We start from the raw sequence: 22,631 nt of genomic DNA on the forward strand, positions 1-22,631 counted from the left end.
GAGGGGCAACCATCTCCAGGCCCCTTCCTTGGGGGTACCATGGGACAGTCCCTTTCTCTCCTCCTTACTTCCAGAAGTCTTTGGGAGAGAGCTAAGGACAGGATGGGGGAGGGGGCAAGATGCCTGCTGGTGGGAGTCCATGGTCTGTGTTCGTTCACTCATTCTTTGAACAAATGCATGCTAGGCCCTCTGCTATACTCTGGGAGACTGGACACAGGCCCAGCCTTAAAGAGTATGTAGTGCAGTGGGGAAAACAGGGAAACAATTGCAAGGCAGAGCCATGAAAGAGAAAGGCAGTAAGCCGCTTTCCGTCCTACACCAGCTCCACCACTTATTGTCAGTATGACTTTAGGTTTTTCATCTGCAAACGGAAATTCACTTCACAGAGCTTTTGCAAGGATTATATGAGACAATACACATGAGACCCCTGGCACATAGTAATTGCTCGATTAGCGTTAACCATTTATTAAAGGGCTATGCTAGGGTACAGACATAGGAAAGGTACCCAACCCGATCTGGGGAGATTAAAAAAGGCTTCCAGAAAGAAGTGACATCTAAGTCAAAACCTGAAGGATACTTAAGGATGAAGAGGGGTCTTTACTTTCAAAAGCCCTCCAGGCAGATGGAACAAGGACAAAGGCCCCCCAACTCTTCTTGGGATCGGTAGAGTTCAAATTGCTTTAGGTTTAAGGCATCAAGCTTTCATTTGAGAGCCATTCCCTTGCCTGTTGGATGGAGAACATTTTGAAAGACAGCAAGATTAGAGGTAAGGCCCAGGCAGGCCCGGATTAAGGGAGAAGCAGTAGGGATGGAGAGAATGGAACTCATTCATTGATTCAACAAATACTTACCGAGCACCTACTATGTGATAGGTCCCATTCTAGGCACCAGAGATACATCATTAAAGGAAAATTCCTCCTGGGGTGCCTGGCTGGCTCAGGTGGAGGAACATGGCACTCTTGATCTCAGGGTTGTGAGTTTAAGCTCCACAATGGGTATAGAGATTAATAAATAAATAAATAAATAAATAAATAAATAAAACTTTAAAAAGTTTTTTCTCCTTTCACAGATCTTATATTTTAGTGTTGGGAGGTAGATAATATTTGTTTAAAATAGAGGACAGAGGGGTGCCTGGGTGGCTCAGTTGGTTAAGTGTCTGACTTTGGCTCAGGTCATGATCTCGTGGTTCTTGAGTTCAAGCCCTGCATCAGGCTCTGTGCTGACCGCTCGGAGCCTGGAGCCTGCTTTGGATTCTGTGACTCCCTCTCTCTCTGCCCATCCCCTACTCACTCTCTGTCTCTCAAAAAGTAAATAAACGTTAAAAAAAGTTTTTGAAAAATAGAATACAGAGTACATGGGTATATGCGCTCTGGACAAAAAATAAAGCAGAGGAGGAGAGACGGTGAGGGTTGGGGTGGAGTGTGTTTTTAAATACAGAGGTCAAGGAAGGCCTCGCTGCATAGGTGACATTTGAGCAAACAATCTCAATGATAGGAAGAAGCGTGGAATAGGGACATCTGGAGGAAGCGTGGTCCAGGCAAAGTAAAGGGCAACTGCAAAGACCCCAGGGGTAGGGGGAGACACACCAGGTTTACTTAAGGAACAGAAGAGGAAGCCAGTGTGGCTAGAGCAGAATGAGAGGAGAGGAATAATGGGAGATTACTTATACAGATGGCAGATTGTGTAGGACCTTGCAGGCAATTATAAAACGTTGACTTTTACTCTGGTTGAAGTGGGAAGCCACTGGGAGATTTTGAGCAGTGGAGTGACACAATCTAACACATTTTTAAAAGATTTCTCTGGCTACTGTGTTGAGAACTGACTCCAGAAGGTAAAGGCAGAAGCAGAGAAACCAGTCAGGATCTAGGAAATAATCCAGGCTAGAGATTATGGTGAACTAATGGAGATGTGAAGAAGTAGTCGAGATTTGCTGAAGGTTTAGCTATGGAATGTTCACCGAGAAGTGGAAGATGGCAGTGGGAGAGGGGCGAGTGGGGGGAAGTGTGCAGAAATTAGTACAATTTAGGACATGATGACCGAGATATTCATTGTACCTCCAAGTGAAGATGTCAAGTAGTATACAAGTGGATAATCTGAAAGATATTTAACAAAGGATCTATAACACCTGATGACTGATTGAATGGATAAGGAAGGTGAAAGACAGGGAGATATTAAGGTAGCCTCCCGGATCCTTGGCTTGGTGATTAAGTGGCTGACAGGTCCACTGACTGAGATGGGGGACGCAGTGGAGGAGAACAGGCTGGAATGTGAAGAAGATGATGAGTTTAGTTTCCAATACATTGAATTCAAAGTGCCCGTGGGACATCTGGTTGGCTACCTGATCGGCAATCAGGAGGGTGAATGTGTGGGCTGAAGATACTGACTGGGGAGTCACCAGTAGACAGAAATAAAGCTTTAGGAGCCAAAGACTCCAGGTAGCCGGTGTCGATTATTAGCAAGAGACTAGGTTGGAGGGCAGGACGCTACGGACTGTCAACTTTTATGAGATGGAAATTGGAGAAGTCTGTGGTTAGAAAGATAAGAAGAAAATCAGAAGAAGAGCGTGATGTCTTACAAGTTAAGGGGAGCGGTCTAGAAAGGTAAGGAATGCAAGGAATCCTTATCCTGGAGGGCATTGGTGAGGAAGACAGAGAAGGACCCTCTAGCTGCTCTAAGATAGACCTTGTTTTTTCTCCTCACCATCTTTAGAACATGGAATTAAGAATTAGGATTTAGGGGCGCCTGGGTGGCTCAGTCGGTTGAGCGGCCGACTTCGGCTCAGGTCATGATCTCGCACTCCGTGAGTTCGAGCCCTGCGTCGGGCTCTGTGCTGACAGCTCGGAGCCTGGAGCCTGTTTCGGATTCTGTGCCTCCCTCTCTCTGACCCTCCCCCATTCATGCTCTGTCTCTCTCTGTCTCAAAAATAAATAAATGTTAAAAAAAAATTAAAAAAAAAAAGAAAAAAAAAAGAATTAGGACTTGGAAGCCATTTTCTCCTTGTTTGTTCATTCAGACATGCAAGCATTCATTTATTCATCCATTCAGGATAAGATTTCCCATGTGAGGGGATGCCAAGTGCTGAAGACAGAGGCTCTGTCCATAAAGGGACTACATTACCACCCCACCCCCATCAGGAATAAAGAGATGGAGGTCCTAGAGCAGAGAGGCTCCCTGGTTTTATGGAAGGATCAGTGACCCATGGGTTATACTGAATTGGATTTGAATCTCAGTTCTACCATTTAGAACGTTAATTGCTGATGACTCCAAAATCTATAATCTCAGGACAAACCTTCCCCTTGAGTCTGTCATCCCAACATTTCCACTAGGCTATCTGAGCCAACTCAAATTCAACTTAGAGCTAATTATCTTCAATTCTCTTCTTCTTGGTAAATGACACGACCATCCAGCCTCTTGCTGAAGCCCAAATCCTGACAATCATTTAAAAACATTTTGGGGGTCAGTGCCTGGATGGCTCAGTCAGTTAAGTGACCTGAATCTTGATTTTGGCTCAGGTCATGATCTCATGGTTCCTGAGTTTGAGCCCCACATGGGGCTCTGCACTGACAGTGTGGAACCTGCTGGAGATTCTCCCTCTTTCTCTGCCCCTCCCCTGCTCACACTCTGTCTCTCTCAAAATAAATAAAAACTTTAAAAAAAAAGACAGAAGTTTGTAAGGATATACTATATACGGTGAAAAGCACATCTCGATCCCATTCTTATCCCATTTCTGGGTGGGGCTCAACCCCCCAGCACGGACTCAACCCCCCCATATCTAACCCATATGTAGTCCTGTTGGCACTACTTCCAAAATATATCCCAAATCTGATGCTTCTTATAACTAGCTTCAAGTCTAAACTTCTTACCGTGACCTACCAGGCCCTGTGTGTTCTGGCCGTGACTGTCTTCTCTCTCACCACAAAGCCTCCTTTCTGCCCTGGAACATGCCTAATCTATTGCTTTCCCATTTGTTTCTCCTTCTGACTGAAGCACTCTTTCCTCAGGTTGTCAATGGCCTGACTCCTCCTGAACATTCAGGTCTTGGCTCAGATGTCGCTTTTCCAGAGAGGTCTGTGTGAGCCCCTTAAGCTGTATCACAGAAATTCTTACATATTTAGTATTTTTTGTGTATATATGTATGTATGCATATGTTTTCCAGGGAATCCCCTAAAAAATGTCCGGCACTTAAAGGCTTTTGTTAAATATTTGTTAACTGACCAATGGACCTCCAGCAGACTACTTCTAAGCCTCCGTTCCCTTATTAATAGAAGGGGGATTATAATGCCTATTTTGCTTGGTAGTTTTAAGCGTCAGAAATGTGGGGGAAAGTTAAGGACATCAGGAAACTGCCCCACAGAGAACCTTCGCAGTTCCTTGCTCAGTTCCCTCAGACAGAAGGTGCAGACTTATAAACCCTCCTTTTCCTCCCAGGTAAAAACAGCTGTGGGTGAAAAGGCCCAGGAAGAAGCGGTCCCACTACGCAGCGGCACCATCGCCCTTTTAAGAAGCGCGGAACTCTCCTCCCACCCTAGTGTTTAATGTACCGAAGTAAGTGCTAGTCACGTGAGGCTCTGGGGGCTGCCCCGCCTTGAAGAGGCGGAGCCCCAGCTTGGAGACCAATAGTAGGAGCAGCCTCCGGAACAGCCCCAACTCCAGACAGGGAAAAGGGGAGGAGCCGGGAGCCACAGCAGCTGTAACAGCACTTCCGGACAATATGCTCCGCCTTCATCCTCCTCCCCTCTCCGTCGGTCTGGGTCTCCAGTGCCGGGTGGGCAGAACCAGCGGGTGCCGATTAAAGGCGCCGCCGTAGCGCTGCCGCTTTCTCCTCGCGTCCCCCTCCCGGTCTCCCCGCCCCCTTCCCGTGTAGCGGGACCGGCCTTGATGTAGGGACACCACCCTCCGCCTGTCTCCGCTGTAGCTCGAGAGTCCGGCTCACTGCAGCCCCCTGCCCGCCGGCATCCCCACCCTGCCGGCCGCACTCTGCTCCGAGCCCATTGTATCCCCTCGCCCCCGGCTGCAGACTCCGAGGCCAGGCCGTGGCGGGAAGATCGGGGACCCCTGTGCGCCCCTCCAGCGGTCCCACGAGCCGGGCCCCTCCCCCGCCCGCCCTCTTTGCAACGGCGAGGTAGCGGGGAGGGCGCCCTTCCCTCGGTGCAGAGGCGGAGGGGGCCAACAGGCGGGCAGCAGGGACTCAACCCCCCCCCATCCCCAACGGCGCCCCCCCCAACGTCCCCTTCCCCGGGGAAGGAGAGCCGGAGCCCTAGAGAGCAGAGGCAGGAAAAGAACTGCCCGGCGCGCAGTTCGTTTTTATTATCGAGATTATTATTAAAAGGGGGCGGGGAGCGCAGGATGCGGGGGAGGGGGCTAGAGACGCAGCTATTTTTATTAAACAGATTATTTCTGAAATAATAATAATACGCGCAAGATGGCTGAAGGTGGCCCTGATGAGACTGTTGGTTTTTTTTTTCCTTTTTTTTTTTTTTTTTTTTTGATCTGAGGATAAAGCTCTGAGGCGACTGCCGCTGCGGAGACCCTGCCCGAAGTGCCCTCCCCTCAGTTGTGAAGCTTCGGGCGGACAAACGGACCCACAGACCGAGCGACTGGCGTGGGCCCGCCCCGGACGCGTCGCCTGGGCAGCAGCCGGGGGCCGCCGGCGCTCGCCTTTCTGCCGACTTCTTCCAATTCTAATCTTTTTTTATTTTTTGGAAAGGACCGGGGTGGGTGGAGCAGAGGTGGAGAGAAATCGGGACTTGGCATTTTCTCCTCTCTCTCTCCTAATTTGAGGGAGGCCGCCAGCCCTCCCCTTAAAAAAAAAAAATCCCACCGAGAGAGAAGAGAGAGAGAGATAGAGAAAGCCCGCTGCAGGACCCTCGAGCGAGCGCGCCCGGACCCCCGGCCACCGCGGCTGCCGCCAGGAGCCCAAGATGGCTGGGCTCTGAGGGAGGCAGCCTGGCCCGGCTGGCTCGGCCCGGCCCCGCCGCCGCAGGCTGGCTCCGACCGCAGCCCCGAGCCTTCCAGGCCGGAGCAGAGGCCGAGAAGAAAAGAAAGTGGGGGGGAGGGGGGCCGGGGTGGCGAAGGGGGAGGGCCGGGGCGGGGGGGAGGGGAGGGCCGGGAGCCGAGCCTCCTGTTCATTAGCAGTTGAGAAAAATTCCTTTCTAGTTTGATCAATCCTTGTTTTCCTCGGCAGAGCCGAGGCGCCCGCCCAGCGCGGAGACCGAGAGCGGGGTCTTTCTGCGGCGGGGGCGCCGGGCGCCGGGCCTCCGGGAAGCGCAGAAGTCGCGAAGAGGGGGTCAGGCCAGAGCACCGCCGGGGCTTCTCCCTCCCTTTCTGGTTGGCTTTTTTTTTTTTTTTTTTTTCCACTTCTCTCCCTCCCCCTTCCGTTTCTATTTGTGAAGGGAGGAGGAAGGCAGAGGCGGGCTGGTGTCTCTGGCCGAGGACTGGAATTTCATCTGAATGACTGCCCCTGCGCGCACGCAGCGCCCCGGAGTCGGCCCGCCTGCGCCCCGCAGCCTGCACCCGCACCCGGCCGGCCAGCCGGGGGACGCCCGCGCCGCAGCCCGAGAACCGCCAGTTCGCCTCGCCCGCCCGCTCCGGATCTAGCCGCCCTCGGCGCGGCCGCTCCCGCTTCCCCGGCCTCTCGGACCCCGGACGAGGCGAGTGAGGTGCGGCGCTGACGACCTGAGAGGGAGCCCCATCGCCGCCGCCGCCGCCGCCGCCGTCGTTGGAGGAACTGTGCGGCTCCCTGGCTCTGTCCGCCGCGGGGCGCGCCCCAATGTCAGCCGCGAAGCCGGGAGCAGGCCGCGGGCCGCCGCTGGCCTAGCCGCGCGGTCGGGGGGCCGGCCTCTTATATGGAATTTGGACCCTGGCGCTCCCCTCCAGGGCTGGTGCCCCGGCCGCGGCCCTGGCGCAGTCCGCCGCCTCCCGCTAGGCGCTCGCGAGGAGGAGGAGACGCAGCCGGCTGCGCGCGCGGCGGGACGACCGAGGCTCCCTCCTCTGGGGGGCAGACGCGCGGAGGGCGCTGGTGACTGAGCGACTGTCGGGGCTTCCTGGGGCCGGAGCTCGGGGCTCGGTGGGCCTGCAGCTGCACCGGACGGCCCCCCAGAGTTGGGCAGTTAGGGAGGCCTGCCCGGGCCCCCTGCCCGAAGCAGCCATGGCGGAGAATTGGAAGAACTGCTTCGAGGAGGAGCTCATCTGCCCCATCTGCCTGCATGTCTTCGTGGAGCCGGTGCAATTGCCGTGCAAACACAACTTCTGTCGGGGCTGCATTGGCGAGGCGTGGGCCAAGGACAGCGGCCTGGTGCGCTGCCCGGAGTGCAACCAGGCCTACAACCAGAAGCCGGGCCTGGAGAAGAACCTGAAGCTCACCAACATCGTAGAGAAGTTCAACGCCCTGCACGTGGAGAAGCCGCCGGCGGCGCTGCACTGCGTGTTTTGCCGCCGCGGCCCCCCGCTGCCCGCGCAGAAGGTCTGCCTGCGCTGCGAGGCGCCCTGCTGCCAGTCCCACGTGCAGACGCACCTGCAGCAGCCCTCCACCGCCCGCGGGCACCTCCTGGTGGAGGCGGACGACGTGCGGGCTTGGAGCTGCCCCCAGCACAACGCCTACCGCCTCTACCACTGCGAGGCCGAGCAGGTGGCCGTGTGCCAGTACTGCTGCTACTACAGCGGTGCGCATCAGGGACACTCGGTGTGCGACGTGGAGATCCGGAGGAATGAGATCCGGGCAAGTACCCTACACACACACACACACACACACACACACACACACTCCCTACCTCCTCGGGACCACCCTTCCAGACAGGCTAACTCTTGTGACATCAGGCCAGAGGCGCCCTTCCAAACTCTTATACCCTGAAAGTTTGGGGGCAAGGTCCTGGGAAGAAAGGTCTCCCACTACTTGATACATTTCTGCACCTGTGCACATAGAGTCCATCTTTGAGTCATTTATAGAATTGAGGTGAGGGGTAGAGTTTGGGTGTTGCTTTTCTGTTCTGCGCACGGCTCCCTCCCCCAGCCTTGTTTCTGTGGGCCCTATGGGAAGTCACCAAGGCAGTGACCCAGGTCCTGCTTCTCCAGCTGCTGTTTATGTAATGAGTGTCCTGGTGCCGCTGCTGTGGCTGACATGATCCATGATGCTGGCATACCAATGAGGAAGTAAACAAAAGCAGCCATGTTAGTTTCAAGCCCTATTGGAAACACACTGGGGGCGAGGGGGTGGGGTGGAGGGGAGCTTCCGGAGGGAGAACAGAACTCTGGTATCTATCTGGACAAGGCCTGGACAGCCAGCGGCATCACTGAACAGTCTCAGCCATTCTGATTATTCCCAATTGCCCACTCTTCATTTGTGAGAATCACTGCTCTCTGTGTGCCTGTGTATATTGCATGCGTCTGCATGAACAAACCTTAAAGTATGTGTCTTCATCACTGTGAACCCTTTTCTCCCAGCCCAGCCCTCTATCACAGCCCTCCCACATTTGGGGAGGGGAAGTGGAAGACGGAAAAAGAATCCTGTGGGTTTAAGGTTGAGCTGCCTTGCAATCTGGTTTCAGGCAGCTGGCTCCCCTGGGCTGCCGGCTGGGTGATTACAGAACCGCATCCCCTCCCATTGTATACACCCGGCAGCAGCGGCCAATGTCAAAACCGCCTTCTCCCTCAGGCCTCTGGGCCTGGCTTTGGAGCTGGACTGAGGCAATACTTCCGTCCCCTTCCGTGGAGGGGGGCTCCTCCTAGGTCCCTCCCTGGTCCCCTGGCTTTCAGCATTGAGTCATACCAGAAGGAAGGGGTTGGCCTGAGCCATCTCAGAAGCCCCAGCTTGGAGCCCGGGTGTGATATCATGGGGGTGAGGTTGGGCTTTGGTTGCACTGGGAGTGTTTAATGGGTGGGGGCCCTGGAGGCTAGTTGAGGCCAGTGGGGAGCTTGGGTATGAGGAAGCTCTGAGCCTGGACGGTTGTGGATGGGGGCTGTTTCCTGTGGGGGGGAACCAGTCAGAATGAGTCACTGTTTAGCAATTAAAAAACATACACTTACAACTAACAAAAGGCAGGAGGGCCACCACAAGCTGAGGGCAGGGATAACAAATAAAATTTGCTGTATAATTAGTTTCCAATCGGATGGGCTAACTCTGGGTTTTGTACAGGACAGGACCTATGGTTACTTAAAGGAAGCATAGGGGATAGAGAGAGGAGCCATTCTCTTCCTTTCCCTGGAGTTGAGAATCAGAGGCCTAGGGAAAGCAGTGAACCCCTAGTGCCCACCTGCAACTCCGGGAGGCAGAGCCCAGACTTTTCTCAGTATGGGGAAGCTGCTGCTATTAATAAAGATGGAAAGACTGGGGGAGGAAGGGAAAAGCGCAGAGGCAGGAGAAAGGAGCGCTGTCCAGTTCTCTGTCCTGGGTTTGGCAGTGGAAAGTGACGGGAAGGGAAAAGACCGAGATGTGGCTGAAAGGAACCAAGGAGGGGGCAGCAGCCAGGATGATGAGTGAATTTGTGCCTGCACCCACGCTTTTGCTCTTAACTGTGTCTGAGTGCTAGGGGTGCTTTTCATTTGGGTGGGGAGAAAACATAATTGTGCCTGATTCGGTAGTAGGAGGGTATCTTTAGATGTGTGTCTATGTTTGCAAGTGCCTCTGAGACTGCTTGCTTTGCCCTTAAATGCACCTGTCTCCCGTCTGTATAATTGATGGGGGATTGGTCGGGGAAGGGGTTGCCCAGGCATGCAGTGTATACTCTGGGGTTCCCACCACCAGGTCCACGATCCTGGCTCGTGGAAGGAACTGGTTGGGAAGGAAGTGCTGAACTTTGTCAGCCCCTGTGAGCATGCCTGTGGTGTGTGTGTGTGTGTGTGTGTGTTCATTCCTGTTCCTGATGTGGACAGGCGCACAAGTAGGGGGGTTGCATCAGGGCCAGATGTGCAATTCTGTGCACCCAGCATCTGTGTACCCAGCAACCTGAGTCTTATTCCCCTCTGGGTGCCCCCACCCCAGGCCCTCTGGATTCTCTCTGGTGACTCAGGGCACTGGAGTTGGAAACCCTTCAACAGGCCAGCACTCCTCAGTCTGAGTTGGACTTACTGAATGTGGAGAAAGGGGCCTCACCCTCAGGAGAGGGGAAGAGCCGTAGGGAATCTGAATGGAAGAACCCATCACACTGTCCTTCCTCCAGCCAGGGAGAAGGGCCTTTTCCTGGGCCTCTTTTCCCTTGCCTGAGGGCCTCTGATGCCGTGGATACGGATGAGAGCAACAGAATTCTCAGGGATATAGGAGCAGATACATGGAGACTTGGCACATGCCTTAAAATACGGCTCTGCTTCTTGCGTTTCCTCTTATGTCTTCTGTGGGGTAGGGGTGGGAGGTGCTGCTGAAACGTCCTATCGGTTAGAAATAGGAAACTCTGATCAACCTCTCCTGGGTGGCTCTAGTCACATACTCACAAGCACCCACATGTGCAAAGGCCAGTAGTCTAGAGCAGGAGCCCAGCAGGGAGGCAAGCAGGGCTTCTCTCCAGCCTAGGGCACTAGCAGGGGAGTCAGGCCAACTCTGTTACCCCACTCTGCCCTTGCAAAGCCATTGTGTAGACCACATTGCCCTGAAGCCTGGAGGCCCATTGGGTTGGCCCCAGAGACCACTCTATGGGACATGCCCAGACCCCAAATATGTTCTCCCTTGGGGCTATGAGAGGATAATGGCCCAAAATGGGGATATCCAGGTGGGCCTGAGTCTGGCAGCCCTAGGTAGTCAAAGCCTCTTCCAGCCCCAGGTTTAGCGGTTCATCTAAGCAACAGGGAACTGGTGTAAGCCGGGAGTATCCCTATCTCATGACCTCCTTCAACAAGAAAAGAAGACCTAGTTATATGTATGAGGGACTATGCAGGGTGTGTGTGTGTGTGTGTGTGTGTGTGTGTGTGTGTTCAGGTCATAGTAGTGCCCCCGTGTCATTCCTAGGCCCCCAGATCAAGACTGGAAATGTTGCCAGAACCCTTTTCCTTACATGTCTCATAGGTTTAATGTTGAGAGATGTTCCCTGGGGGGGGGGGGGGGGGGGGGTGCTGGTGCAGGGAGAGGATCCCACTGCTCAGGGCCAACTTGGGGTTTGTAGCTGCCAGAGGCGAGGTGCTGCTTTCACTGCCCCCATTGCCCCTGGCTGGAGGGCTTGCACTGGGACCCTGGCGGGGACCCTAGGTCTCCGCCCCATGTGTCCGTCTCTAGGTGGGCTGTGGGGGTGGGGGCTGCCCTGGCCCAGCTGACTCGGGCAGCACAGACCCCACTGCTCCCTCCTCCCCAGACCAGACTCCTGACCTCTCAGGTGGGGAGGCAGCTGACCTGTGTAAAGGTGAAGGGCAATGTAGCTGCCCCTTCCTTGATCATCCTGAGTCTGCAGGGAAGGTGGATCTGGTTCGGCCTTCCTCCCTGGGCCCCAGGCAGAGAGGAGTCTGAGGCACAGGCCCAGCCCCCACCGCCACCGCCACCCCAGGATCCTGCTGACACAGCCAGGCGCCTGTCATGCACGCCCTATTGATTACTCTGCCTCCTGCAGCTCTGGATGGCCGTGCGTCCATGTCTGTCTGCAGGTGTGCGCGCACGCGTGTAACCGGAGTGTCTGGTTGTGCATCTCCCATGTGACCGATTTTCTTGTATCTCCTGTGTATATCTCTGAGAAGGTACAGCGTGAGTGACCGACTTAATTGTGTAGCTGTCCTGCATGTGGCTGTGGGGTCCGGAAGGCGTGCAAGCGCGCGTCTGTGAGAGACGAGGTTGACTGCATGGCCCGCTTGCTGTATACCTGTGATTGGAAGTTGAGGGTGTATTGCGTGACTGTCAGCACCATGTTGCTAGCATGTGGCTGCCTGCTCGGACTCTGAGACTTGTGCGACTTTCTCAACTGGTGGGGGCGTTGGGGAGGGGAAGAAAAGATGGAATTCACCTTCGGGCGAGCTTGTTGCCTGTGGCCGGTATTGGAGGCAGAGGTCCAGGTGGCTCCTGCGATGCTGTGTTGGGGGCAGTGTGGGTGGGCCTAGGAAGAAGGTGAGCCCGGCTTGGGCCCCTGCCCTGGACCAAGCAGGCAGGCCTGGCTGGCCTCCTCCCTGCTCTGGGAAAGCCTTCCTTCCCGGCCGGCCTGGTATTCAAACCCAGACAAAGGGGGGCTTTCTCTCTCGCCTCTTTGTTCTGCTGCCCCAGAGCGCTGCTCTCTGCATGGCAAAAGCTAATTCCACTCTGCAGCTGGGAAACCTTCTCTGGGGTCTGCCGGGGCTTGTTTCAGAGAGCCTTGCTTCTCTCCTTGCCTTGGCTTCTGCCCTCCAGCCTCTTCCCTCTGCGTCTGTGGTTGCCTCTGCCTGGGGGTCCGCATGGTAGCCCAAGGTAAGGGCCGAGGCCTGGAAACTGCCCTGTGACAAGGGGAGAATGCTGTGGCCCAGGGAGAGAGGAGGCCAGCATGCTCCTGGGACGAGGGCTATAGGGAGAGTGGGGGGCAGGTTTGGAAGCTGGGGAGGGGGTCAGGATGGGGTAGCTCTGAGCAGGGGCTGCAGCCAGAGCTAGAGCTGAAATGGCAGCTCTCTGGGCAGGGGTGTGAGCAGAGAGAGGTGCTCAGCAGCCCAGCCCCCTCTTCTTGCCCCCCATGACTCTCCCCACCACCACCACCACCACAGGGGCTGCTGGATCCAGCACTGGCCCTGTCTGAAAATCTCAGACAGGGGTTGCCTCTGGCCCAACCCCTGGGGCCCTGTTCCCTCCTGACCTTGCTTCTCTTCAAGGTTGACTTGAGGGTTTTAGTATTATTATTTATTAACTTTTATGCAGCCCAGAGTCCCCATGGCCTCACCCGTCTGCCCAGTCCAGTCTGGCATCAACAATGCCAGCTGGGCCTGACCAGTCAGACTCCAGAGGGATGTGAGGCTTTCCTGGGGCAGGAATGTAAGGAGCTAGGAGTGCCCCTCTCTCAGAGGGAGCAGCTCCAGGCGGAGTCTGAACATTGGGCGACAGGTAGGAGGAGCAGGATGTCCTGGGGCCTGTTCTTCATCCCTGTCATGTATGATGGAATGGGAATGGAGTGCCCCCATGTCTTCTTGCTGTTTTTGCCCTCACGGGACCAGGAGGAGACCACAAAAGGCCTTACTTAGGTTCTAAGGGACAAGCGCCGCTGAGTGGAGTTGGGCCTCATATCGCCCCTCCTCCTTCCTGCTGGAGGCCTGGTCCCTCCAGCGCTGCTAGTCTAGACCAGGGTTCCCCACTCCGCTGTGCTCCTGCACTGCACTCTTGAGGTGTGCCACAGTCCAGGTGACTCACTGTGCTCTGGGAGGGGTTTGTAAAGAGCCCTCGTATCCTTACCCCCTGCACTGAGAGCCCCTGCTCTGAATCAAGCAGGAAAATCTGGTCCTATCTCTCAGCTTTGGGTTTTTCCCAGATGGGAAATGGGGCCTCAGCTCTCAGCGATTCCTCGGACATTGGGATGGAAAGAGGCTGCTGGTAGCGGGGAAGGGTATAGGCCCTGCTTCCTCTGCCCCCGTCTTCTAGCTTCTCAGCAGCCTGATTCAGTCATTTGGTGGAATTGAGGTGAGGGGTAATGAAGAGGCAACAAGTGAATATTCCTGTCCCTTCCCCCAGTTTCCTGGTGCCTGAGGTAATAGTGATTCCCCCCAACCCTCTGGCTCCCTCAGGTTTTGTCTGTGGCAGGATTAAGATCATCTGGCCCCAAGAGAGGGCCATCCCTGCAAGGGTGAGCTGGCCAGCCTGGGTCCCTGGGCCCTCCTCCCAGCCCTCTGTGATGACTGGCAACTCTTGGCCAGTTTCCTTCCCATTCCTACCCCCTCCCCTACCTACCCCTGCAGCAGAGGCAGGAGCTCCATGTCCTCTGAGATGGGGGAGGGGGAGTGAAACCCAGCCACCTGCTAGAGAGTGTGGCCCCTGCCTTTGCTAGGCCTAGATTGGGCTCCCACCCCAGAGGGCTCTGGGCAGGCAATGTCCCAGAGTAGAAGTACTGCCAGGAAAGGCTCTGAGAAAGGTCTGGAAGAAGGCCGGGGCTGAGCTCCACCCCTAGAACTGGACAGGAGGTGCCTCCTTTGGCTTTTCCCTGAGGAGTCAGCCATGAATTCCTTGAAGGGTTCCAGAGGGGCGGGAGAGGGGCCTCCCACTGCTCCAAAGGATGGGAGTGGAACAGCCCCCATTCCAGTCCTCTGAGGGAAATTGGGCTGGGAAGCTAACCTTGGTGCTGCCTCCTTCCCGTCTCTCATCTGGGACTTAGCCCCAGGTGTGCCCCTAATCTGATACTGATGGGTTTGGTCATGAGAATTAGCTAGGTGGGGAGACCACAGTGCACAGATGTATGGGATGGAGTCAGGGGTGGGGGGCTTTCCAATATCCTGAGCATTGGGAAGGCAGGAATGGTCCGCTGTCTGAGACACATCTGGAGAGAGGGGCCCTGTCCTCTCAGTGTGGGTACAAGGCATCCAGAAGGCAAAAATTCGAGGGCCAGTTGTTACAAGGGAGGTAAAAAGCCCTACTGTTCCTGAAGGGGTGTCCTGGCCACCTTGCCTTTATGGCAGGCCTCCCTTAAGTGTCTGGGCCTTCAGGAGGCCCAGTCTTCACCTGTAGGGGGCCGGATGCAAGTATACGTGTAGCTCTGTGCAGCACTGTGCATGAGGTGGTGCCAGGGCCCAAGTGGCGATGCGTGCTTGTGTGTGTTCTGGGAACTTCTACCAGGGGCTGCTACCCTCTTGCTCTAGCTGTGGGCAGTCTCACTGGCAGGGAGGATGCATGACTGCCTCTTTCCTCCCCCGCCACTCAGCTGTGTCTCCTTACAGGCTCTGACTCTCAGGCTGGCAGCGACCCTTGTGCATGTTGGGCTGGTGTGGGGACCTGCTGGAAGGGCAAAGTGCCTGGGACAGGGCAAGGTCTCCTGGGGCTGGTTCTTACAGGTCCTGTCCTAGGTCATCGGTCAAGTTGATGGGGCAGGCAGTACCCCAGGCTTCTCCAGCTTAGAATCCGGCTTCATACCCCCCATCTCCTCCTGTCCCCGGGTTTTTGTTTCTGGGGCAGCCAGCAACTCTCAGCGAGGTTGCTGAACTCTCTTGCAGGCCTTGGTTTCCCCAAATGTAAAATGGGTCAGAAGAGTGACGAAGGGATTAGTGGTTGTGTCTGGGGAGCCAGCTGGGTGTGGGTGGGAATGGGGGTTTTAGGTCAAACTTGAGGGTCACTCTGAGGCCCCCGCAGAGGAAGAAAAAGAACAATTCCTTGTTGAGTGGACACTTACTGTGAGCTAGGTTCTGTGTAACCTGCTTTGCAAACCTTATTTTTGTGGGCAAAACCGTGCCTTTATTCAGTCAACATGCTATGCATCTGTCGAGTGCTGGGGTCTCTGTGTCGCCTGGCTGAGAAGGGAGGTAGAAAAAGACCGCAGCAAACCCTATTTTCAGCAGGCTCAGAGCTTTGCAGGGAAATCAGACCAACTTTGAGAGGCAGGCTACAGAATAATGTCCTGGGGCGCCTGGGTGGCTCAGTTCGTTGAGCATCAGACTCTGGATTTTGGCTCAGGTCATGATCCTAGGGTTGTGGATCAAGCCCCGCGTCAGGCTCTGTACTATGTGTGGAGCCTGTGTAAGATTCTCTCTCCCTCGGCCCCTCTCCCCCGCTCGTACTCTCCCTCTCGCTAAAATAAAATGAATAAATAAGTAAATGATTTTTAAAAATGAATAGTGCTGTCCTATAGGTCTTTCTGTGATGATGGTAATGTTTTGTATTTGTGGTGTCCAGAACATTAGCCATTGGTGACATATAGTTATTGAGCACTCAAACTGAGGCTGGTACAACTAAAACTGATGTTTAATTTATTTGAATTTATTTAAATTTAAATAGCCACCTGTGACTAGCTGCTACCATACTGGACAGTACAGCTGCAGAGGGAAGGCACGCTGTGACAGCCCCACTGCATGGCAAGGATAGGGAGTGACCTGTGCAAACTTCAAACAGGGGCCATGGAAAGTTTCCTAGGGAGTGGGCCTTAAGTTGGGCCTTGAAGGACGGACAGAGGTAGGAAGGGGGCACTGGTGGGCTGTAGAAAAACGTCAGCAGAGGGGCGCCTGGGTGGCTCAGTCGGTTAAGCGGCCGACTTCGGCTCAGGTCATGATCTCGCGGTCCGTGGGTTCGAGCCCCGCGTCGGGCTCTGTGCTGACAGCTCAGAGCCTGGAGCCCGTTTCAGATTCTGTGTTTCCCTGTTTCTCTGACCCTCCCCTGTTCATGCTCTCTCTCTGTCTAAAAAATAAATAAAAATGTTAAAAAAAAAAAAAAAGAAAAAAGAAAAACGTCAGCAGAGTGCAGGGAGTTCAAGTGTGCACAGAGCATTGGAGAAAGGATACCAGCCCACCTGGTGGGGGGGCGGGGGGGGTGTCAAGTTGTAAGAGAGCCGTCATTGCCAAAATATTGGAAGAGGGAGTCATTGAGGTTCTTGAGCAGGAAGAGACCGTGTTCGAAGGAGCATGTCTGGTAAGGGAGGAGGACAGGATGGATGGAACAGGCAGGATGGACAGGGCCGGGAGGAGAGGATTGTGGAGACAGGAGATCAAGGGCTGAGAATAGCAGCTTCATCCAGCACCTTCCAGTAGACTGGCCTCAGGTTCTTAAGCAAGCCACAGAGTCTCCCTTCCACTTGGGTCCAAATGAGAGGCTGAGGCTCTCATTTGGAGGCTCATTTGAGGCTTTAGCAAGGACTTCAGAGGCCTAACCCTCAGCGTCAAGAACAAAGCTGCCCTTGATGCCCTTAAGTGCAAATAAGGCAAGCGGGCCTGGATGGCCTCGGAAGGTTGTTTGTCCCTCTGCAACTTAGGGTACTCATCTCTAAGATGGGGCTCCCCAGAGAAGCGGCATGACTTGTACAAGAACAGACCCTACTGCTGAATCACCTAGGTTTGTATCCTAGCTGTGTGACTTTGGACAGATTGCTTAATCTCTCTGGTTTCCTCTTCTCTGAAATGAAGATAATAGTAGTGCTTAACTCACAGCATTACTGGGATGATTAGATAAGTGTATAGGAAAAGCACTCAGAACGGGCTGGCTGGACCCTGCCCTCAGAAAGCTCATGGTTTAGATACGTGTGGGAAGCTATTCCAGGCTTTCAGTTCTTGGGAACAGGCTTCCCAGACAGCTGTCACCAGGCCCCTGGGATTGCATGGGGGGCCAGAAAGGGTTGGATGGCAGAAATTTAGGTCATCTGAGTCCAAGAATCTATAGGATGAGTCTGTTCTGTAGCAGGAAGGATGGTGCGCACCCATCCCTGGTAAGGGATAGAGCCGCAGCCCCCTCTGACACCCCTTCCCCACCTGTCCCTGCAGAAGATGCTGATGAAGCAGCAGGACCGTCTGGAGGAGCGAGAGCAGGACATTGAGGACCAGCTGTACAAACTCGAGTCCGACAAGCGCCTAGTGGAGGTAGCTAAGCCCAAGCCCGTGGTATGTGGTGGGCCGGCTTGGGTGCAGGGCCTTGGGCTGGCTCCCTGTTGGGGCTAGGATCTGTTGTGTGGTCGACGCTGTGCCAGAATCCCTTGGTCAGTTATTCAATGAACTGTCGATTGCTGAGCCCCCACTGACGTCAGGGGTAGCCGGCCCAGAGCCCTATGCTACCAGCAGGGAATTAGCAGGTTCAGACCTCGCCGTGGGGAGCCATGGGCAGCCTGGGGATTCGGGGTCCCAGACTCCACCGCCCAGGACGCGAGACAGGCAGAAGCGCAGCCCGAGGTCCCTGGCGCTCACTGCCCGTCCGCTCCCGCCCCCGCGCCCGCAGGAGAAGGTGAGCCAGCTGAAGGAAGAGGTGCGGCTGCAGTATGAAAAGCTACACCAGCTGCTGGACGAGGACCTGCGGCAGACGGTGGAGGTCCTGGACAAGGCCCAGGCCAAGTTCTGCAGCGAGAACGCAGCGCAGGCGCTGCACCTCGGGGAGCGCATGCAGGAGGCCAAGAAGCTGCTGGGCTCCCTGCAGCTGCTCTTCGACAAGACAGAAGACGTCAGCTTCATGAAGGTGGGCTGGGACCGGGACCAGCCGGTGGGATCCGGGTCATTCCTCAGTCGGAGTCTGCCATTCTTTGCTCCCAACCAGTTTCCCCCACCAGTATGCTCCCAGGGCTCTGGAGCCAGCCTGCATGGACTCAGAACCCTCCTCCTCTGCCCTTTCTAGCTTCGTGAGCTTTGGGGGCGAGTCATATATGTTCCCTATGCCTAAATTCCCTCACCTATAAAATGGGGTTGATGATACAGATCTATAATCCTTTATCCACAATTCCAAATTTTAAAAATCTCTGAAAACTAATAGGAAAAATTCTGACAACTCATTTAACAGAAAAAAAAAATTGACCTGAGCTCATGTTGGCAATTAATGGTCTTTATTTATCTTGCTTGACACAAGTATTCAAACATTTTGCTGCAGAAACATTGATGTATTGGATGATGGTGTCCTACTGGGGATAATACGTAACGTATAGAACAGGCACCATATTTTTCCTCCTACAATCCAACAGTTTCCAAATTCCAAAACACATGTGGCCCCATGAATTTCAGATAAAAGACTGAGTGCCTGTAACACCTTGCTACCGTAGTTGTGTAGATAAAATGATGGATGTATAGAAAGCACTTAACCGTGTTTGTCACATAGTAAGTGCTCAATAAACGTTAGCTATTCTTAACTTCTAGAAATGGAGGACTGCCCACCGCCCCCCCCATCGGCTCTTACCATACTTTGGGGGAATCAGACAATCAGCCCTGCCTGGGGGGAGGGAGCATGGGGCAGCTCTGCTTTCTCATGTTGCCTTTCCCACTGACTAACCCTTTTCTCTCCCCCTAGAACACCAAGTCTGTGAAAATCCTAATGGACAGGTGAGCAGATGGCCACCAGCCCCCAGGGAACACATCTGGGGGAGGGCAGGGAGGGCCAGGCCCACGGGGGGAGGTAGGGCAGGCTCACCGGTGATACCTCCTCACAGCAGATGCCCCGTCCACTGCCCCCAGGACCCAGACCTGCACGGGCAGCAGCCTTTCTCCCCCTAAGATCGGCCACCTGAACTCCAAGCTCTTCCTGAATGAGGTGGCCAAGAAGGAGAAGCAGCTGCGCAAGATGCTAGAAGGTGAGGGTGGTATCCTCAATGGAAAGGAGAGAGCCCTTTGGGCAGGGGTAAATGCCAGAGCCTTCTCTCTGAGAGGCAGCATGGCCTAGTCAGATAGTCTTTTCTTCATATCCTGGCTTTGCCCCTTCTAGCTATTGGACCTTGGGAAAAGCCACATGCCTTCCCTAAACTTCAGTTCCTTCAGCCATAAAATGGGAATAATAATAGTATCTACCTGCTAATGGAGTAGTCAGCATTGACCAAGATGGTGCATGATGTAACGAGCTTGGTCCTATAGACAGAAAGTGGGGAAAGGAGACCTGGGTTGCTTGGGATGGGAGCTTTGGCGACTTTTGCCCCAAACTCTCCACAGGCCCCTTCAGCACACCGGTGCCCTTCCTGCAGAGCGTCCCCCTGTACCCTTGTGGCGTGAGCAGCTCTGGGGCGGAAAAGCGCAAGCACTCAACGGCCTTCCCTGAGGCCAGTTTCCTAGAGACGTCGTCAGGCCCTGTGGGCAGCCAATATGGGGCAGCAGGCACAGCCAGCGGCGAGGGCCAGTCAGGGCAGCCCCTGGGGCCCTGCAGCTCCACGCAGCACTTGGTGGCCCTGCCGGGCGGCGCCCAACCAGTGCATTCAAGTCCTGTGTTCCCCCCATCACAGTATCCCAATGGCTCTGCCACCCAGCAGCCCATGCTCCCCCAGTATGGCGGCCGCAAGATTCTCGTCTGTTCTGTGGACAACTGTTACTGTTCTTCCGTGGCCAACCATGGTGGCCACCAGCCCTACCCCCGCTCCGGCCACTTTCCCTGGACAGTGCCCTCACAGGAGTACTCACACCCGCTCCCGCCCACACCCTCCGTCCCCCAGTCCCTTCCTGGCCTGGCGGTCAGAGACTGGCTCGACGCCTCCCAGCAGCCTGGCCACCAGGATTTCTACAGGGTGTATGGGCAGCCGTCCACCAAACACTACGTGACGAGCTAACGCCACGCAGGCAGTGGGGAGCTGGGGAATCTTCCCCCCTAGCCCCCAGTGGCTCGGGAATTATGCATCCAGAGACCTGTCCTTCTACCTTCCTGTCTTCCCTCCCTTCCTCCTTCATCCCCCCCCCCCCCCCAAGTCTTTTCCTTTTGGATTTTGTTTTGTTTTGGGCTTTGTTTTTGATTTTTTTTTTTTTTTTTTTTTTTAATGAATCTCCTGGACGCGGAGGTGACAGTGAGAGCTGGCCTGGACTGGGCTGCAGGTAGCCCTGGAGTTGGGAAAGCATCTACTTCAAGGCATGGAGCTCTCTCTCTCTCTGTCTCTCCTTTTTTCTTCCACTCCTTCCCCTTCCCACCCCCTTGGCTGGTAGGAGCCTCAGCTTCCCCTAAAGCCTTGGGGGATCCCACCCTCCTCACCCAGCCCGGGGAGGATGGACCAGTGCCCACTGGCCTGTTGCTCGTCTTGTTTTTCTTTTGGGCAGTTTGATCACTGACTGAGTAAGGAATGACCTGTAGATTGTGGGGCTTTTTTTTTTTTTTTTTTTAATTTTTTTAAAACCAAGAATGATTTCTCCTGCTTCCTTCTTCTCAACATCCTCCCAGATGGAGTTCAAAGGCCACTTCTCAAGCAGCTTTTGGCACCTTCAGCCTCAGAGTGGAATCTTAAAGACAGGAACCCCATGTCCAGGAAAGGGGAAAAGGAACTTTGCCAATGATAGTGACCACAGCAAAAGCAAATAATAATAATATTAATAATAATAAAGAGAAATAAAAGAAATAATAAAATAAAAAAACCATAGCACAGCCCTTGTTGAGGTCAGTGGGGGAGGAGGGGCTGCCCCGAGTTGGGTCCTTGCCTGGATTTTGACACAGCAACTTCCTGTAGTGAGCACTTTGTATGAATCGTGGACTTCCTGTTCTCAAGACGCAGGTATTTATTCTGTAATCTATCTAGAGCACACACCGAAATCCAACCTTCTAATAAACATAATGGCGCAGTCCCGCTCCCTGCCTCGCCTCTTACCCCGCCCACTCCCCCAGGCCTGGAGTTTTTAGGTGTTGGTCCAAGAAAGGGCACTGAGGGAAGGAAGCCCCTGCCTTCCTTGCCTTGATTCTGTGCTCGGCCTAGTCTGTTCCAGGCCTGTGAATGTCAATTTGTCAGGCACTAACTACGTCCACTCTCAGCCTTGGGTTCATTTGACAAATATTTGCTGAGTGAGGGCCTCCCAGGCCCAGCCCCCTGCTGCATAGGCCCTGGCATCTCTTTGAGGTTCTGCCAGCATGTTCTTAGCTAGAACAGACAAAGAAAGAAATACCTCTCTGAGTCTTGCAAAATTACCTCCTTCAGTCCACAAATATTTATTGAGCACATGCTAAGTGCCAGGCACTGTGTGGGGCCATGGGCATAAACAGAGCAGACCCTCTTTTGGGGATTTAGTTGAACTAGGCCTTGGCCACCACTGGGGGAGTCACTCAACTCCATGCTTCGTTTGGTGACTTGGGTCTAGGCCCCTGCCCCCGCGCATAGAAGAAGAGCAGACAGGAAAATACTTGGCTCTGAGACACATGGAGGTAGGTGAAGACGTTCTACCCCCATCCCCCTCGGCAGAACTGCTCAAACTTGACCATGTCTTGGGAGCTATTTAAAAGGGCTGATTCCTGGGGCCTGCTTAGACTCCGTGGGACTCATCAAGGGCCCAGGAGTCTGCATTTTAGTTCCCCAGTTAAAAGTGCCGTGATGAAGGACTTGCTAGGGTCTTGCTTGTTATAGGGACCCCTGGGTGGAAGGAGGGGCTGGAGCACTCCAAGGCACTCCTCTGTTGGGGCCGGGAAGTGAACTTTAAAAAGGATCTCTGGTTTGTTACCTAACACTCCGCTTGGATCTTATGTCATAAAGCAGCCTGTGCCCTTCCATACTAGGAGGAGGGGCAACCTTTGCTGGTGCCTAGTTCTCTCCCCTTGTCTGGGTAGAGTCAGGGCCTGAATGCCTCCTACCCCCAAAAGCCACGAGTGAGTCCTGTGCCAGGGGTCCAAGCCACTCCCGGCCCTAGTTACTCCCCTTCTCATACAAGTAACGACCTAGGGTGGAAGGCATGGTCAAGCCATGTTCCCCTGGCCAGCTGGGTTGGCCAACCAAACCAGAGTCTTAGTCCTGTTAAGTAGAAGCCGTCTTCCCATCCTGTGGGAATAGAAAACGATTCAGTGTGGGGTGGGTGGACCTTTCCTTCATTGCTCCCCCTTCCTCACTTTGGCAGGAAGCCAGAGCCAGGACAGGATGACAACAGCTGGCCTGCCCCCTTCTCTTCCCCTGCACCTGTTTGGGCCTACAGCGAGAGGGCAGATGGTTGGAGCCCAGGGCCCCTGCAGCCCAGGGGTGGAAGGATGCCTGGGGGCAGGTGCTGGTGGCCAGATAGACATTTAACTCCACTCACATCTGCTCCTGTCTCACTCTCCCTTTCTCTAGTTGTCAGGGACCCTAGGACGTCCTCTGTGCCAAGGGTTAGGAGCCAAGGCAGAAAGCTGCCCAGTTTCTTTCCCACTTGGCCTAGTTTCATTTTAGCTGTTGGGAGGGGTCCTTCCTCTCTCC

At 54.5% G+C, this 22,631-nt stretch overlaps 2 protein-coding genes across 2 annotated transcripts in view; both read left to right on the forward strand.

Moving 5' to 3' along the window:
- The window catches only part of SUFU (SUFU negative regulator of hedgehog signaling), a 125,117-nt gene extending 119,241 nt beyond the window's left edge, over positions 1-5,876 (forward strand). Inside the window, exon 11 of the mRNA XM_043597388.1 lies at positions 4,429-5,876. Coding sequence (XP_043453323.1) covers positions 4,429-4,536 — 108 coding nt within the window. The 3' untranslated portion in view covers positions 4,537-5,876. The remainder of the gene's footprint in view (positions 1-4,428) is intronic.
- Positions 5,877-6,812: 936 nt separating this feature from the next.
- On the forward strand, positions 6,813-21,042 carry TRIM8 (tripartite motif containing 8). Its single transcript, XM_043597385.1, has 6 exons — positions 6,813-7,717; positions 17,308-17,403; positions 17,756-17,989; positions 18,809-18,840; positions 18,973-19,088; positions 19,441-21,042. Exons 1-6 carry the CDS (start codon positions 7,148-7,150, stop codon positions 20,046-20,048), a joined length of 1,656 nt encoding a protein of 551 aa, XP_043453320.1. The 5' UTR covers positions 6,813-7,147; the 3' UTR covers positions 20,049-21,042.
- Positions 21,043-22,631: the final 1,589 nt, after the last annotated feature.

This window comes from Prionailurus bengalensis, chromosome D2 (genome assembly GCF_016509475.1).
Source record: "Prionailurus bengalensis isolate Pbe53 chromosome D2, Fcat_Pben_1.1_paternal_pri, whole genome shotgun sequence".
Classification (NCBI taxonomy): Eukaryota; Metazoa; Chordata; class Mammalia; order Carnivora; family Felidae; genus Prionailurus; species Prionailurus bengalensis.

What these genes read in the sequence shown, in the direction of transcription:
- TRIM8 (XM_043597385.1), top strand. Translation starts at nt 7,148, where the DNA reads ATGGCGGAGAATTGGAAGAACTGCTTCGAGGAGGAGCTCATCTGCCCC. An exon ending in AAGACGTCAGCTTCATGAAG is followed by an intron (nt 17,990 to 18,808) that starts GTGGGCTGGGAC and finishes CTCTCCCCCTAG; the next exon opens with AACACCAAGTCTGTGAAAAT. An exon ending in GCTGCGCAAGATGCTAGAAG is followed by an intron (nt 19,089 to 19,440) that starts GTGAGGGTGGTA and finishes AACTCTCCACAG; the next exon opens with GCCCCTTCAGCACACCGGTG.